The 18,420-nt window shown below is 46.3% G+C and overlaps 1 protein-coding gene across 1 annotated transcript in view; it reads left to right on the forward strand.

The window, feature by feature from the left end:
* LOC109890693 (alpha-1,6-mannosylglycoprotein 6-beta-N-acetylglucosaminyltransferase A) overlaps positions 1 to 18,420 on the forward strand; it is a 114,104-nt gene that overhangs the window by 48,707 nt on the left and 46,977 nt on the right. The window contains exons 4-9 of the mRNA XM_020482680.2: positions 318 to 394; positions 2,487 to 2,576; positions 4,464 to 4,535; positions 10,829 to 10,990; positions 12,485 to 12,654; positions 13,432 to 13,566. Of these exons, the coding sequence (XP_020338269.1) occupies positions 318 to 394; positions 2,487 to 2,576; positions 4,464 to 4,535; positions 10,829 to 10,990; positions 12,485 to 12,654; positions 13,432 to 13,566 (706 nt within the window). The remainder of the gene's footprint in view (positions 1 to 317; positions 395 to 2,486; positions 2,577 to 4,463; positions 4,536 to 10,828; positions 10,991 to 12,484; positions 12,655 to 13,431; positions 13,567 to 18,420) is intronic.

The following is an 18,420-nucleotide window of genomic DNA, read 5'->3' on the forward strand; positions in this document are numbered from 1 at the left end:
CTCTCCTCTCTTTTTCTCTCCTCTCTCTCCCCTTTCTTTTTCTCTCCTCTCTCTCTCTCCTCTCTTTTTCTCTCCTTTTTTCTCTCCTCTCTCTCTCTCCTCACTTTCTCTCCTCTCTCTCTCTCCTCACTTTTTCTCTCCTCTCTCTCTCTCCTCTCTTTTTCTCTCCTCTCCTCTCGCTCCTCTCTTTTTCTCTCCTCTCCTCTCGCTCCTCTCTTTTTCTCTCCTCTCCTCTCGCTCCTCTCTTTTTCTCTCCTCTCTTTCTCTCCTCTCTCTCCTCTCTCTCTCCTCTCTTTTTCTCTCCTCTCTTTCCTCAGATCTGCTGAACGGCGCTCAGGAGAAATGTGAGCTTCCCCCCATGGACGGCTTCCCTCACTGTGAGGGCAAAGTCAAGGTCAGCGACATACACACGCACACACTCGCTCACACGCACACACGCACACACACACACACACACACACACACACAGACACACAGACACACACACAGACACACACACACACAGACAGTAACCACCAGCAGCAGCAGTAATCACAGCCCTCCAGCCCCAGGCCAGAGCCTGCCCGGAGCAGATACCGTCATATCATAAAGGCCATCTGCTCTGTGCGCTGCTCCCAAGCCTCCTTTGGCACCAAGGAAAGGCAGGCATGGCTAGCCGATCACCATTTTTAAAAGGGACAAAACAGGGCTCAAACAGGCTCCCTAGCGGAAACAGATGAGCTGTTTTGTCCTATTTAGCTTCCCTTTGTCTCAAATGTCTATCTCCTTTCTCTTTTTTTAAATGGGATTATTTCAACCACATTAAATGTTTCATTGAGGTTAAATCAGAATGCATCTTTTCAGTGTATTCTGTTGCGCGTGGCCTAAATGTTTCTGCTGACTAAACTGTTGGCTCGTAAAATAACTTCAGACAGTTTCTTTTATTCCTCTGGCGTTTTTATGGATATGGTGGAAATCCCAGCTGTCACAGTGCTATATAATACTGTACATGGTACAAACTTCCTACTGGCATCCTTTTCCTTCCTGTTATTGTGCTCTGATGGATGGAATAATTATTATTAGAATCATCTTTCACAAGGTTTTCAGCGGGAACAAAAGACATATTGAAGACTTCTTGCTCCTTCCCATTACAATGTACTTCGGAATTCATAAACCCCTGTCGAATACCTTTTCAAGTCAATTAGCTGCACGTGATGTTTTCATCTGCCTTGCGTGACTCATTCCATGGGACTTACTTGGGTGGCTGTCAATCTCAGTGGAATTAGTCAGGGCAGTCTCATATAAACCTACACCGACTCTGCATAACCTAGTCATTCAAAAACAATGGGATGGAAATCGGATAGAAAAATCTGATGGAAATTGCAGTGATGGAAAGAGGCAATGGCAGGCTACGTCCCAAATGGCAGCCTATTCCCTATGTCGTACACTACTTTTGACAAGGGCCCATAATGAATAGGGTGTCATTTGAGACTCAGCCTTAATGTGTCAGTGTTGGAGTGGAACACCATTATCCCTAACCCAGACTGTAAGCCATATTCCCCCGTAGCCTTGGCCAAGTCGTATCCCCACTCTGTGCCTTTACTCTGCACCTTCACTCTGCGCCTTCACTCTGCGCCTTCACTCTGCTCCTTCACTCTGCGCCTTCACTCTGTGCCTTCACTCTGCGCCTTCACTCTGCGCCTTCACTCTGCGCCTTCACTCTGCGCCTTCACTCTGCTCCTTCACTCTGCTCCTTCACTCTGCTCCTTCACTCTGCGCCTTCACTCTGCTCCTTCACTCTGCTCCTTCACTCTGCTCCTTCACTCTGCGCCTTCACTCTGCGCCTTCACTCTGCTCCTTCACTCTGCGCCTTCACTCTGCGCCTTCACTCTGCTCCTTCACTCTGCGCCTTCACTCTGCGCCTTCACTCTGCTCCTTCACTCTGCTCCTTCACTCTGCTCCTTCACTCTGCGCCTTCACTCTGCTCCTTCACTCTGCGCCTTCACTCTGCTCCTTCACTCTGCTCCAGCAGATTTTTTTTCTTCTTTCTTTTACCTTTATTTAACCAGGCAAGTCAGTTAAGAACACATTCTTATTTACACTGACGGCCTAGGAACAGTGGGTTAACTGCCTGTTCAGGGGCAGAACGACAGATTTTTACCGTGTCAGCTCGGGGATTCGATCCAGCAACCTTTCGGTTACTTTCCCAACCCAAACACGATGCTACCTGCCGTTTTGCACATCTCCATCTGTGAACATCTGAAAACAATATATTTTTGTCCCTGTTTCTTTGCTTATATTGCCTGGTTATTTTTCTTGGATTGGGTCCACACACACACACACACACACACACACACACACACACACACACACACACTTGGGTCTGGTCAAATAGCTCAGAGCTCCTACACATGGGATGGGAGGACTGGCCAAGGCATGTGGATTGGTAGGCTAAACTGGAACCTATTGTGTTCAGTCCTGATTAAGTCTCTCCTCCTCTTCCTCAGTGGATGAAGGACATGTGGCGGTCAGACTCATGCTACACTAACTACGGTGTGGACGGCTCCACCTGCTCCTTCTTCATATATCTCAGCGAGGTGAGTGGCGTCTGTGTCTGTCTGTGCACGTGTGTCTGTGCTTGTCTGTGCACGTGTGTCTGTGTCCGTGCGCACAGTGGCTACAGTGTGGTTTGATCTACTCATTGACATTCAGTGTTAACAGCCTAGGGGACGTGGAACGCCCCAGCTCTTTACGTATTCATCCACTGCAACTCCACGCGCCCTTGACGACTGAACTATGTACTTGTGAATTATACTACAGCGCAGATTTTTTTTCTAGGAGTTGATATGGAAACATGTACTGTAGCATTTTGATGACTCTAGCGAGTACGGTACGCACACCCAAACACAACACTCCAGATGTAAAGCCCATTTATACCGTAGCATTCTGACGACCCTAGCAAGTACGGTACGCACACCCAAACACAACACTCCAGATGTAAAGCCCATTTATACCGTAGCATTCTGATGACCCTAGCGAGTACGGTACACACACCCAAACACAACACTCCAGATGTAAAGCCCATTTATACCGTAGCATTCTGACGACCCTAGCGAGTACGGTACGCACACCCAAACACAACACTCCAGATGTAAAGCCCATTTATACCGTAGCATTCACAAATAAGGTTTGTCCTCTGTTGGTCAATGAGAAGCTCATTGCTGAGTAGCAATGACTGAACTGAAGTTTTTAATCAAACTCAAGTCCCTGACTCTTTATGTTGATTATTCTTGGTCAGATGTGGGAGCTGGTCAGATGTGGGAGCTGGTCAGATGTGGGAGCTGGTCAGATGTGGGAGCTTATAAATGTTGAGATCAGTGCTTAGGGGAAGTGCAGTGTCATTTTACTCTACTGAAAATACCTGTTGGGAGAGACATGTACCTTATCCATTAAAGGAAAACTCCACCCCAAAACTATATTCTAGTATTTGTTTCATTAGTCCATTCTTGATATAGTCACAAAATGTTTTGCATGGCAGCAATCAAGATATATCACTTTCAAAATACAGCCAGTATGATGCATTTTGCATTATGTTATGCAACACTCAGCATCATATGATGCAAAATGCATAACACCGGCTGTATTTCTGTATTCCCAACCTTTATAGAGCATGAGAAGTTGATTGCTGACATGTAAAACATTTTGGGACTGCGTGTTGTGGGTGGAATTCTCCTTTAAGGGAGAGAGAGGGTGGCTGCGTACCAAATGCCATCCTATTCCCTATTTAGTACAGTAACTCTGACTAGGGCCCATAGGGAACTTTTAGGTACGCAGCCAGTGAGAGGTCTATGCAGTGAGACGGCGCTCTATCTCAGTCGGTGTGACTTGCTTTCACAATGGCGATATGCATGTATTTCCATGTAGTATCAGCCTTGTTCGTTCTCTCTCTGCCTCTCTACTTTTGGCCAGAGCCCTACACCCTATCAGCCAGAAACCCCAAAAGTAATGCACTATATGGGGAATAGGATGTCATTACAGTAGGGTGGGGCCAAATTGTTTCTCTGTCTATCTTTGTATCTGTACTCAGTGAGGCTTGGCCCACCATTGCTATTCGATGCATCCAATACCCCCCCCCCCCCCCCATCAGAACCTCTGAAGTGAGATCAAAGTGAGCCAGGCCACTGTCGGCATGACATCTGCTTTCACTGAAACAATTACCTGCCTAATGATTGCCTGATTTGCCTCCCAGGCGGCATCCCAAATTACTTTTGACCAGGGCCTATATGGCTCTTATCTGACGTAGTGCACCACATAGGGAAGCGGGTGCCATTTTGGGACACAACCCTATAGTGTCCCTTCCTCCCTCCCTCACCCCTGCGTCCTCCTCTCTCTCCTCTCCTTTGGAGTTCACAGGCCCCATACTCTGTCATATTTTCCATCTCAGTTCCTTCTGATGTTATGTTCTGATGTTAATGTCATTTTAGGTGGAGAACTGGTGCCCGCACCTGCCGTGGAGGACCAAGACATTGGACGAGGAGGCCGACCGGAGGGGCCAGGTGAGTGTCTGAACTGAAGGGCTTTCCACACTGCCAAGCCGAGACAAACTGAGTATAGTTGCTTGAACCGCGCTGGAAAGGACAACGGGAAAATGAAATATTAGAGCCAACACAGTTTGGTTCAGGTTGGCACGATGTGAAAATGACAACGTGATAAGAAAATATCCTAAAACACAATAGTGAAAAGGGCGTAAGTGCCCGTCTCTGCACCCTGCTGAAAGACCCAACAGCCTGGCCAGTCCTTTTCACTCTCACCACTCTGGGGACTGGCCAGACAGAATACCCAGCCTGAAGACAAATGCCACAAAAGTCACGAGGGCATTGAATAGCTTTTATAATGTTAGAACAACTTTAGAAATGACCTCTTCCACTTGTCTTTTAGCTCAAATGGTACCGACTAATGCATAAGCAATGTTAGATGCTGCACATAGGCTAACACACACACTGTCTGAAGAGTCCAGTCACTCCAGTGATTGCGTTAGTAACTGACTATAGAGCGGGAGAGGATTTATACCATGATGCCGGTCGCCATGCCAATGGGCACTCGCTTAAATCTCCTTACAGGGCCGTCTGAGGTCAGAACTCCGGGCGTGGCTCGCCGTTATTGACTTTAAATATACTCCTGGTTGTGGATAATGCGATAAGTCCAAATGTAATACTCTTTGCCCCCCTTCGGATGTCCTTTGTTTTTTGAGATCACCATTGATGGTGGCTGTTGTTGTTGTTGTTGACCTGGGCCCATAACGCTATGGGTTAAAAGTAGTGCACTATATAGGGAATAGGGTGCCATCTCGGACACGGCCCCCCAGACTTTTCTCTCCCAGTGATTTCCTGTCCTGATGAGGGATGGTAATACACTGCCAGAGCGTTGTTTCCCCAGCTTTAGCAGCTGTTAATGGCAGGCGGGACGACATCTCAACCAAGCCGCCTGTGGGGAAAGCTTTCTTAATTGTTGACCCGAGAGAAGCGGAGAAATGTGTAGATTGGTATCGTTGCATTCCTGCGTTCAATGAGGAGCCATATGTCTTTGCAATGCAAAGAGCGCCTGGCAGAACTTGGCACTCTGTAGCTTTAGTGTTTAAGTTGATGAGAATCCACTCTGTCCTGTATATCAAATCAAATCAAATTTTATTTGTCACATACACATGGTTAGCAGATGTTAATGCGAGTGTAGCGAAATGCTTGTGCTTCTAGTTCCGACAATGCAGTAATAACGAACAAGTAATCTAACTAACAATTCCCAAAAATACACAGTGTAAGGGGATAAAGAATATGTACATAAGGATATATGAATGAGTGATGGTACAGAGCAGCATAGGCAAGATACAGTAGGTGATATCGAGTACAGTATATACATATGAGATGAGTATGTAAACCAAGTGGCATAGTTAAAGTGGCTAGTGATACATGTATTACATAAGGATGCAGTCGATGATATAGAGTACAGTATCTACGTATGCATATGAGATGAATAATGTAGGGTAAGTAACATTATATAAGGTAGCATTGTTTAAAGTGGCTAGTGATATATTTACATCATTTCCCATCAATTCCCATTATTAAAGTGGCTGGAGTAGAGTCAGTGTCATTGACAGTGTGTTGGCAGTAGCCACTCAATGTTAGTGGTGGCTGTTTAACAGTCTGATGGCCTTGAGATAGAAGCTGTTTTTCAGTCTCTCGGTCCCAGCTTTGATGCACCTGTACTGACCTCGCCTTCTGGATGACAGCGGGGTGAACAGGCAGTGGCTTGGGTGGTTGATGTCCTTGATGATCTTTCTGGCCTTCCTGTAGCATCGGGTGGTGTAGGTGTCCTGGAGGGCAGGTAGTTTGCCCCCGGTGATGCGTTGTGCAGACCTCACTACCCTCTGGAGAGCCTTACGGTTGAGGACGGTGCAGTTGCCATACCAGGCGGTGATACAGCCCGCCAGGATGCTCTCGATTGTGCATCTGTAGAAGTTTGTGAGTGCTTTTGGTGACAAGCCGAATTTCTTCAGCCTCCTGAGGTTGAAGAGGCGCTGCTGCGCCTTCCTCACGATGCTGTCTGTGTGAGTGGACCAATTCAGTTTGTCTGTGATGTGTATGCCGAGGAACTTAAAACTTGCTACCCTCTCCACTACTGTTCCATCGATGTGGATGGGGGGGGTGTTCCCTCTGCTGTTTCCTGAAGTCCACAATCATCTCCTTAGTTTTGTTGACGTTGAGTGTGAGGTTATTTTCCTGACACCACACTCCGAGGGCCCTCACCTCCTCCCTGTAGGCCGTCTCGTCGTTGTTGGTAATCAAGCCTACCACTGTTGTGTCGTCCGCAAACTTGATGATTGAGTTGGAGGCGTGCGTGGCCACGCAGTCGTGGGTGAACAGGGAGTACAGGAGAGGGCTCAGAACGCACCCTTGTGGGGCCCCAGTGTTGAGGATCAGCGGGGAGGAGATGTTGTTGCCTACCCTCACCACCTGGGGGCGGCCCGTCAGGAAGTCCAGTACCCAGTTGCACAGGGCGGGGTCGAGACCCAGGGTCTCGAGCTTGATGACGAGCTTGGAGGGCACTATGGTGTTGAATGCGGAGCTGTAGTTGATGAACAGCATTCTCACATAGGTATTCCTCTTGTCCAGATGGGTTAGGGCAGTGTGGTTGAGATTGCATCGTCTGTGGACCTATTTGGGCGGTAAGCAAATTGGAGTGGGTCTAGGGTGTCAGGTAGGGTGGAGGTGATATGGTCCTTGACTAGTCTCTCAAAGCACTTCATGATGACGGATGTGAGTGCTACGGGACGGTAGTCGTTTAGCTCAGTTACCATAGCTTTCTTGGGAACAGGAACAATGGTGGCCCTCTTGAAGCATGTGGGAACGGCAGACTGGTATAGGGATTGATTGAATATGTCCGTAAACACACCGGCCAGCTGGTCTGCGCATGCTCTGAGGGCGCGGCTGGGGATGCCGTCTGGGCCTGCAGCCTTGCGAGGGTTAACACGTTTAAATGTCTTACTCACTTCGGCTGCAGTGAAGGAGAGACCGCATGTTTTCGTTGCAGGCCGTGTCAGTGGCACTGTATTGTCCTCAAAGCGGGCAAAAAAGTTATTTAGTCTGGCTGGGAGCAAGACATCGTGGTCCGTGACTGGGCTGGGGTTCTTCCTGTAGTCCGTGATTGACTGTAGACCCTGCCACATGCCTCTTGTGTCTGAGCCGTTGAATTGAGATTCTACTTTGTCTCTGTACTGGCGCTTAGCTTGTTTGATAGCCTTGCAGAGGGAATAGCTGCACTGTTTGTATTCAGTCATGTTACCAGACACCTTGCCCTGATTAAAAGCAGTGGTTCGCGCCTTCAGTTTCACACGAATGCTGCCATCAATCCACGGTTTCTGGTTAGGGAATGTTTTAATCGTTGCTATGGGAACGACATCTTCAACGCACGTTCTAATGAACTCGCACACCGAATCAGCGTATTCGTCAATGTTGTTGTCTGACGCAATACGAAACATCTCCCAGTCCACGTGATGGAAGCAGTCTTGGAGTGTGGAGTCAGCTTGGTCAGACCAGCGTTGGACAGACCTCAGCGTGGGAGCTTCTTGTTTTAGTTTCTGTCTGTAGGCAGGGATCAACAAAATGGAGTCGTGGTCAGCTTTTCCGAAAGGGGGGCGGGGCAGGGCCTTATATGCGTCGTGGAAGTTAGAGTAACAATGATCCAGGGTCTTTCCACCCCTGGTTGCGCAATCGATATGCTGATAAAATTTAGGGAGTCTTGTTTTCAGATTAGCCTTGTTAAAATCCCCAGCTACAATGAATGCAGCCTCCGGATAAATCGTTTCCAGTTTGCAGAGAGTTAAATAAAGTTCGTTCAGAGCCATCGATGTGTCTGTTTGGGGGGGGATATATACGGCTGTGATTATAATCTAAGAGAATTCTCTTGGTAGATAATGCGGTCTACATTTGATTGTGAGGAATTCTAAATCAGGTGAACAGAAGGATTTGAGTTCCTGTATGTTTCTTTCATCACACCATGTCACGTTGGTCATAAGGCATACGCCCCCGCCCCTCTTCTTACCAGAAAGATGTTTGTTTCTGTCGGCGCGATGCGTGGAGAAACCCGCTGGCTGCACCGCTTCGGATAGCGTCTCTCCAGTTAGCCATATTTCCGTGAAGCAGAGAACGTTACAGTCTCTGATGTCCCTCTGGAATGCTACCCTTGCTCGGATTTCATCAACCTTGTTGTCAAGAGACTGGACATTGGCAAGAAGAATGCTAGGGAGTGGTGCACGGTGTGCCCGTCTCCGGAGTCTGACCAGAAGACCGCTTCGTTTCCCTCTTTTTCTGAGTCGTTTTTTTGGGTCGCTGCATGTAATCCGCTCCGTTGCACTGGTTGTAAGGCAGAACACAGGATCCGCATCGCGAAAAACATATTCTTGGTCGTACTGATGGTGAGTTGACGCTGATCTTATATTCAGTAGTTCTTCTCGGCTGTATGTAATGAAACCTAAGATGACCTGGGGTACTAGTGTAAGAAATAACACGTAAAAAAACAAAAAACTGCATAGTTTCCTAGGAACGCGAAGCGAGGCGGCCATCTCTGTCGGCGCCGGAAGTCATCCAATGTGCGTGTTGGAGATTTTGACAGCGTTACAGAATCACTGATCTACAAATGACCTCAAATCCTACATACAGTGGGGCAAAAAAGTATTTATTTAGTCAGCCACCAATTGTGCAAGTTCTCCCACTTAAAAAGATGAGAGGCCTGCAATTTTCATCATAGGTACACTTCAACTATGACAGACAAAATGAGAAAGAAAAATCCAGAAAATCACATTGTAGGATTTTTTATGAATTTATTTGCAAATTATGGTGGAAAATAAGTATTTGGTCAATAACTAAAGTTTATCTCAATACTTTGTTATATACACTTTGTTGGCAATGACAGAGGTCAAATGTTTTCTGTAAGTCTTCACAAGGTTTTCACACACTGTTGCTGGTATTTTGGCCCATTCCACCATGCAGATCTCCTCTAGAGCAGTGACGTTTTGGGGCTGTTGCTGGGCAACATGGACTTTCAACTCCCTCCAAAGATTTTCTATGGGGTTGAGATCTGGAGACCGGCTAGGCCACTCCAGGACCTTGAAATGCTTCTTACGAAGCCACTCCTTCGTTGCCCGGGCGGTGTGTTTGGGATCATTGTCATGTTGAAAGACCCAGCCACGTTTCATCTTCAATGCCCTTGCTGATGGAAGGAGGTTTTCACTCAAAATCTCACGATACATGGCCCCATTCATTCTTTCCACGTCTGGCACTGCAGGATTTGAATCCCTGGCGGCGTAGTGTGTTACTGATGGTAGGCTTTGTTACTTTGGTCCCAGTTCTCTGCAGGTCATTCACTAGGTCCCCCCGTGTGGTTCTGGGATTTTTGCTCACCGTTCTTGTGATCATTTTGACCCCACGGGGTGAGATCTTGCATGGAGCCCCAGATCGAGGGAGATTATCAGTTGTCTTGTATGTCTTCCATTTCCTAATAATTGTTCCCACAGTTGATTTCTTCAAACCAAGCTGCTTACCTATTGCAGATTCAGTCTTCCCAGCCTGGTGCAGGTCTACAATTTTTGTTTCTGGTGTCCTTTGACAGCTCTTTGGTCTTGGTCATAGTGGAGTTTGGAGTGTGACTGTTTGAGGTTGTGGACAGGTGTCTTTTATACTGATAACAAGTTCAAACAGGTGCCATTAATACAGGTAACAAGTGGAGGACAGAGGAGCCTCTTAAAGAAGAAGTTACAGGTCTGTGAGAGCCAGAAATCTTGCTTGTTTGTAGGTGACCAAATACATATTTTCCACCATAATTTGCAAATAAATTAATTCAAAATCCTGCAATGGGATTTTCTGGATTTTTTTCCCTCATTTTGTCTGTCATAGTTGAAGTGTACCTAGGATGAAAATTACAGGCCTCTCTCATCTTTTTAAGTTGGAGAACTTGCACAATTGGTGGCTGACTAAATAATTTTTTGCCCCACTGTAACTACTCATCATGTAATGAAGATCAGCGATTCTCTGCCTCCTTGCTCAAACTGATCACGACAAACACAATTGAGCGTGCTCGTTTGTCATCGTCCTGTGCCCCAGGTGGGTGGAGATTTCACTTTAGTCTAAAATGTGCACACTCCGCCCACCTGGAACTTCTGCCGATCCAAAACTTGTCTACCTACCCCCTTTCAGAGGCTAACGTTCTCTTTCTATCGGGTAAACATTGAAAGAGGTTAATGGGTTAAACCATAACGCCTAAAGAGTAGGGGTGTCTAACTTTTGTCGTGTCTTCCTAGACGGAGATCCGGACGAGCTTCGAGGAGCTATACCGGGTCACGTCTCGGCGAGAGGAGTTCCGCTGGATGATGCTCCGGATCAAGCGCATGGAAGACCCCTGGATCAACGCCATCCGCGCCCTGGCTGCCAAGCAGAACCTGGCCAAGCGCAAGAGGAAGAAGGTAGGACACGGACATGCTCTCAAACACGTACTCATGTGCACACACTCACACAAACACACCGCCAAAAATATATTCGCTACTTGGAGAATAGAAGAATAGAGAATATAGAGAATATTGGAGAATATAGTCAGCCCATGCCTTTCTGAACTGAGAATATTGAAACAAGGAAAGTCTATTGTGTTCTGCTACCTGGCCCCAACGATTAGTAATGGAGGTTTCAGTTCCCTAGTGACCTTCAGGACTTCCTCTTTCTGACTCTATGGCTTTTAACAGTGTGGATATGACATATGGTGAGAGACCTACTTCCTCTTTGCACCTGAAACTCCAATTCTTCACTTTTTTCCCAAGAAGTGTACGCTTACCTACTCCTTGTAATGGATTTTAAAACATATGATTGGTGTAAGCATTGGCTTGAGTGAGCAAGAGTACACTTTGGGAGAAGTGGGGAGAATCGGGACCGAGCCCAACCTCTCGTGCCAAAGGCTCCGAGCAGGAACAAAGTAGCCTGATCCCAGATCTCTTTGTGCTGTCTTGCCAACTTGGCAAGACCACACAAACAGATCTGGGATCAGGCCAGGAACAAGGAGCCTGCCCCATTTCCATGACCCTAAAGAGTCAAGATAGGCTTGGTCCCAAATGGCACCCTATTCCCTGTAAATTGCAATACTTTTCACCGTAGCCTTATATTCCCTGGCCGACAGTAGTGCACTATATAGGGAATTAGGGTGCCATTTGAAACACAGTCACAGTGTGCTGAAAGGTTGATTTTTATATTATTACAGTCATAATCCTCTCTCTACCCATTAATCCCTGAACAATGCACCTTGGTGATTGTCTCCGTCCCATATTGCACCCTATCCCCTACATAGTTTACTACTCTGGGACCTGGTCAAAAGCAGTGGACTATATAGGGAATATGGTGCTGTTTGAGACGCTGGCTAACACGGCAGCTGAAAGTGTGTTGAGAACGTCCATAGAAAGCACAGAACATTGTAAAGTTGGATTCTGTCCCGTGGCTCAGTGTGTTCCCTGGTGAGTAGAAGGAGACTTGTGCGCTCTGATGTTAATAATGATACGTCTTCTGTGGAGCGCATCTTGCGTTCTGCCATGCTGTACTCGGGGAATTGAAACGAGCCTGCCGTTTGAATAGGGAAAATGCCTTATTACATTTTTCCAACCCATTGAATTGCGTTTGGATTACTTCACGAACTAAAGACGTACACCCAGATGGTTGGCGATGTGCCCGAACATACTTGAATAAAGAAAGTTGCACACTATATTACACCGTGATTTATTGGGTTGGTAATACTGTATGAATTTCTTAAATGTTGATGATATAACCCATTTCCTTACTTCTCTGTATTGATAGCTCCGTTGGGAATCAAACTCGCAACCCTGGCATTGCTAGCGCCATGCTTTAACCAACTGAGCCACAATGAGAAACAATAGATTTAAACTGAACTGACACCATCCATGCCCCTCTTTCTCTGTCAGATCTTGGTGCACCTGGGCCTGTTGACCAAGGAGTCGGGCTTCAAGATCGCAGAGAACGCCTTCAGTGGGGGGCCCCTGGGGGAGCTGGTGCAATGGAGCGACCTCATCACCACCCTCTACCTGCTGGGCCACGACGTACGCATCTCCGCCTCCTTGGCCGAGCTCAAAGAGTGAGTGTGTGTGTGTGTGTGTGTGTGTGTGTGTGTGTGTGTGTGTGTGTGTGTGTGTGCACCCCTCAGACATATCTGGGTGGTGTTCAGTGCAGAGTACCGTAGCGAAACGGCTAAAAACGTTTTCCAATGTAAAATTATGAAGGGCGTTTCTTCTTGAACAGTTTTAGGATCATAATGAATAAGGTTTGGACTTGATCCTAGATCAGCAGCACTCCTACTCTGAGACACTTTATGGATACAGGTCCAGGTCTCGCCTGTCCATGTAGTCTTATTCATTGTGCTCTAAAAGGCTAAACTGATCCTAAATCAGCAGCACTCCTACTCTTGAGATGCTTGATACATACAGCCCCTGGTATTACCTCCCCAAGGTCACCTATGGAATGAACAGCAGAAGCTAAGTACAGCTAAAGCTAGTGTAATGTGAGGTGGTTGCAAACCACCTGCTTCTGAAAAAACACCCACATGTTCTTTGTGTGCTCTAGTCCCGCTTCGTTAGGTAAAACCTGTCTCACATTGCTTCCTATTTGCATAAGAGGGGTTTACTGTGTGTAAACAATCCATAGCTTTCTTCTCTTTGTTTGTTGTGTGTTTACATCATGTTGTTGCTCTCTTTTTGTAATATATTACAATACCACGTTATTGTCCATGTTACAGTGAATTTTAAACTGTTCTCAACCCCAGAGCATTGGTTAAAAGTAGTGAACTATATAGGGGAATATGGTGCCATTTCAGATACACCCGGTGTGTCCTAACTAAGCCCACTCCCTCGTGCAGGATCATGAGGAGAGTGATGGGGAACAAGTCCAGCTGCCCCACCCAGGGGGACAAGGTGGTGGAGCTCATCTACATTGACATTGTGGGCCTGACCCAGTTCAAGAAGACACTGGGGCCCTCCTGGGTCCACTACCAGTAAGTACTCCATATATATATATATATATCTCTGTCTCTCTGTCTGTCTCTGTCTGTCTACACATCCACCTCATCTATGGGCTGGGGCATGTGATGTTTTTTACATTTTTATTTACAATGACTGCCTACCCTGGCCAAACCCTAACCCGGATGATGCTGGGCCAATTGTGCGCAGCCCTATGGGACCCCCCAATCACGGCCGGTTGTGATACAGCCTGGAATCGAACCAGGGTCTATAGTGATGCCTCTAGCACTGAGATGCAGTGCCTTAGACCACTGCACCACTCGGGAGTGTGTGTGATTTTGTTCATTTAGTTAGATGGAGAGCGAGAGAGAAGTTACTTACACATCTCCTTCCTAGAAGAACACCTATCGACTAACACAACTCATCTCACATACACATGGTTCTGAAATCTATCTGACTCGTCATACAATGCCTTAGTTAAAAATATGAGCATCCTAGTTTTTCATCCAATGAGTTTCCTGGTATCCTCGTTTACGCCTGTGTCAGGGGGTATATTTGATTTGATTTGATCTCTTTGGAATCTGCATCCTCCTTGCTGCTCTGACTAATTGGGAAGTGGGAACAGTGTCAGGCTCTCTGTCTGTGTCCCTCTGAGTCTCCCGAGGCTGTATCCCTCCCTGTAGGATACCAAGCATTGCTGGGGCATGCTGTCAGAGTGTTCGCCCACTGCTCATTTACTGATTGGAGAGAGGTTGGCGGGATGAAAAGAGGCCTATTTCCTGCAGCTCATTTGATACCTGGTGGGGTAGCTATTCGGGAGGCAAAGACCCAGGCACAGAGGGTGGGACCAGATGTGATTTACACACTCATTAGCATCTGAATGAGTAGGCTGAGACTAAGGCCCAGGCTGGGTTGACATTTGCGTCATTTTGCAAGATGCTCTTATCCAGAGCAACTTACAGTAGTGGGTGCATACATTTTCATACTTTTTTCTCGTACTAGTCCCCCGTGGGAATCGAACCCACAACCCTGGTGTTGCAAGCGCCATGCTCTCCGAGGTGGGTCTGCTCCCCCTGCCTGGATGGGTGGATGGGTTTTTCTTCTGTAAGCCCCTAATTTTCTTTTCAAGCTAACAAAAGTCTTCAGGTCTCAAGGCTTCTCATCGAACAAGCTCACTATCATGTGAACCAGCTCTGTTACAGTGGCTGCCATCAAACTGTTCTTTCACTGGGCTAAAATTGCATTACGTCTGAGCACAATCGTTTGATGTTCCAATGTTGGTAGGCCGTTTCCACGGGAACATCAGGTCAAGGTCTTAACTCTTAATGGGGAGCGGTGGTCATGGTTGTGTCGTCTGTTAATGTGTCTGTTTTCTGCCCACTCTAATGTGCGCGTGCGTTTGTCCGCTCCACTGATAAGACTGTCTGAACCGGCACCTTGTACTCCTCGCCACTGATCTGAACAATGTTTGAATTACAACCTTTGTCTCCAGTCGACAACAATCTCATTTGAAAGACTTTCACCTGCATCTCTCTCTCTGTCTCTCGCTCTGATAAACTCCTAAGAATGTTGTACTGTGTCTGACAATACACACGTGTCTTAAAAAGAAGAGATTTGCATGCTGTGGCTTTAGTCCCACTGGTCTTAAAGTGGGACTAATTGTTCCTCTGAAGTATCCCAACGGTGTGGTTGGAGGTTGTTACGAGAACTGCCTTGTGAGAACAAGAAGTCAGGTTCGCTAATGGCCCCAAGATTTCCTTTCTCGTGTCAACACTTTTTGTTTGGTTTCGGGTTTGCATTCTGTTTCATCTTGCTCTGAGGAAATTGACTGGGATGCATCCCAAACGGCTCCCTATTCCCTTTAATATGCATTTGTTTTGACCAAGGCCCCTGGTCAAATGTAGTGCGCTATTTAGGGAATAGGGAGCCGTTTGGGACACAGAATCAACCTTTTTACAGACGGTGTGGTCGTAATGCAGGTTCCAGCTGGCATTTTCATGAGTGTATTGATTAATTCCTCGTTATACATATCGGTGAAGACATTTACATTTGGCCACTTGATTCAGTGTTGATTTTGTGACGTGCACTTCCAGGAAGGTTATAAGATGCTTCGGCTTTACTGTAACTTCAGGTAAAAGTTCTGTTGAAAGTTCATTTTGATTTTTAAGCCCGACGAATCACGTCATTGAACAGTTTGGTCTCATAGTTATCTAATCCTGTCTTGTTTACGTTCTTACATATGTCCTCTCCTTCCTCCTCCTTGTCTATCCAGCTCTCTCCCTCTCTACTTAAAGCGATGCTCCAGAACCTTTGTATAATTTCAGCCAGTAGTTTTGAAAATGGTGCTAGCATTTTATATCATACTCCCAAGACATGCTAACCTCTCACCATTACAATAACAGGAGGGGTTAGCATTTTATATCATACCCCCAAGACATGCTAACCTCTCACCATTACAATAACAGGAGGGGTTAGCATTTTATATCATACCCCCAAGACATGCTAACATCTCACCATTACAATAACAGGGGAGGTTAGCATTTTGGGGGTATGATATTTTTGCATCTAACTTTTTCACTCATCATTATTCAAGATTCATTCTGGACTATCCATAATCATGGTAGCATCCACATGAATGTAGAAGTGTTCAGAAACATATTCTATTCTTATTTACAATAAAAGTGACTCCAAAATGTTCACAATACATTATTTGCCATTCATTTCTATTGGGCACAAAATAATCATGGTAGCATCCACATGAATGTACAAGTGTTAAAACATGTATTATATTCTTATTTACAATACAACCTCATAGTCATTGTATCATTTCAAATCCAAAGTGCTAGAGTACAGAGCCAAAACAGCAAAACATGTATCACTATCCCAATACTTTTGGAGCTCACTGTAGTGCAATAAAAATAGAAAAAACCTATGGGACTCTTGTCAAAAGTAGTGCACTGCACTATATATGAAATAGGGTGCCATTAGGGAGCAATCTGAGTCTCAAGAGAGAAGAGAATTTGAGACTGAGGATTGTGTTCTAAGGCCAAAGTGAAAGTGAGTGGAGTTGTTTAGGCCAGTGAAAGGACTGTAGGGAGAATCTCAGTGGTCGGCTCAGCAATATTAGTGGTTTTAGAATGAATGAGTGCAGCCGCCTATCCTGTCCTGTCACTCTTCTTCCCTCTCGTGCACACACACGCAAGCAGGCACACACGCAAGCAGGCACACACGCAAGCAGGCACACACGCAAGCAGGCACACACGCAAGCAGGCACACACGCAAGCAGGCACACACGCACAAGCAGGCACACGCGCAAGCAGGCACACACGCGCAAGCAGGCACACACACACAAGCAGGCACACACACACAAGCAGGCACACACACACAAGCAGGCACACACACACAAGCAGGCACACACACACAAGCAGGCACACACACACAAGCAGGCACACACACACAAGCAGGCACACACACACAAGCAGGCACACACACACAAGCAGGCACACACACACAAGCAGACACACACACACAAGCAGGCACACACACACAAGCAGGCACACACACACAAGCAGGCACACACACAAGCAGGCACACACACAAGCAGGCACACACACACAAGCAGGCACACACGGAAACACACAGATGCAGGCAGGAACAAACACACATTCACTCGTACTTTCTCTTCCTCTTTCTGTATCGATCTATGTATTGGTCTATCTCTCTCAAACACTCTCACTACAGAAAACCAATGCTTGCTTCAGTCATCCTATCGACTGTAATCATTATTTGCTGGCTATAATACGCTATCATTTCAGTTTGTCTAATTCTCAATACTACATGGGAATCATTATAGACACATGACTGATATCTTAAAGGCGACCGTTTTGTACTCCTTGCCACTGATCTGAACAATGTTTGAATTACAACCTTTGTCTCCAGTCTACAACAATCTCATTTGAAAGACTATTTCACCTGCATCTCTCTCTCATAATCTCCTAAGAATGTTGTACTGTGTCTGACAATACACACGTGTCTCAAAAAGAAGAGATTTGCATGCTGTGGCTTTAGTCACACTGGTCTTAAGTTTCCTCATTGTGAATCCATTTCCCTTATTTCCTGAGCATCTTGAGACGACACACACACACACACACACACACACACACACACACACACACATACACACACACACACACACTGTCTTTCTCTCTTTTCTTTCTCTCTCTCTTTCTCACGCATGCACACACCCACCCACCCACCATCTGCGAAACATCTGCCTGGTCAGGAGTGGCCTTGCCTGGGCTGCCAGACTGAGCTTAGCCAGCCCCTCTGGTACTCCTGGCTCCTCATCAATTTTTATTAATGCTCATTATTACACCTCCACCCCACCAGGGGTCAATCAAAGGAGTATGTTGGACTCTGTCCAGAAGGATTAAAGCTGGAAAGGAATAGTGGTGAGGCATAGCAAGGTGTTTATTTTTAGGCTTTCAAAAAAAAAATTGGGGTGGGGGGACTTATAATGGGGGCGGCAGGTAGCCTAGTGGTTAGAGCGTTGGGCCAGTAACCGAAAGGTCGCTACAGTAGATCGATTCCTCGAGTTGACAAGTTAAAAATCTGTCGTTCTGCCCCTGAACAAGGCAGTTAACCCACTGCTCCTTGGCCGTCATTGTAAATAAGAATTTGTTCTTATCTGACTTGCCTAGTTACATAAAATTAAAATAAATAATCTGAAAAAGCATCTGTCAGGGAAACTGAAAGATGGGAGCTGAGAGAAGGTGACTGAAAGAGAGATAGTTGGAGAGAGAGAGAGAAAGCTAAAAGGCTTGATTAGAGAGGGGGAGCGACTGAGAGAAAGCGAGAGAGAGAAGGTCATGAATGTGTCATTCCATTCC

This window comes from Oncorhynchus kisutch, linkage group LG5 (genome assembly GCF_002021735.2).
Source record: "Oncorhynchus kisutch isolate 150728-3 linkage group LG5, Okis_V2, whole genome shotgun sequence".
Taxonomy (NCBI): Eukaryota; Metazoa; Chordata; class Actinopteri; order Salmoniformes; family Salmonidae; genus Oncorhynchus; species Oncorhynchus kisutch.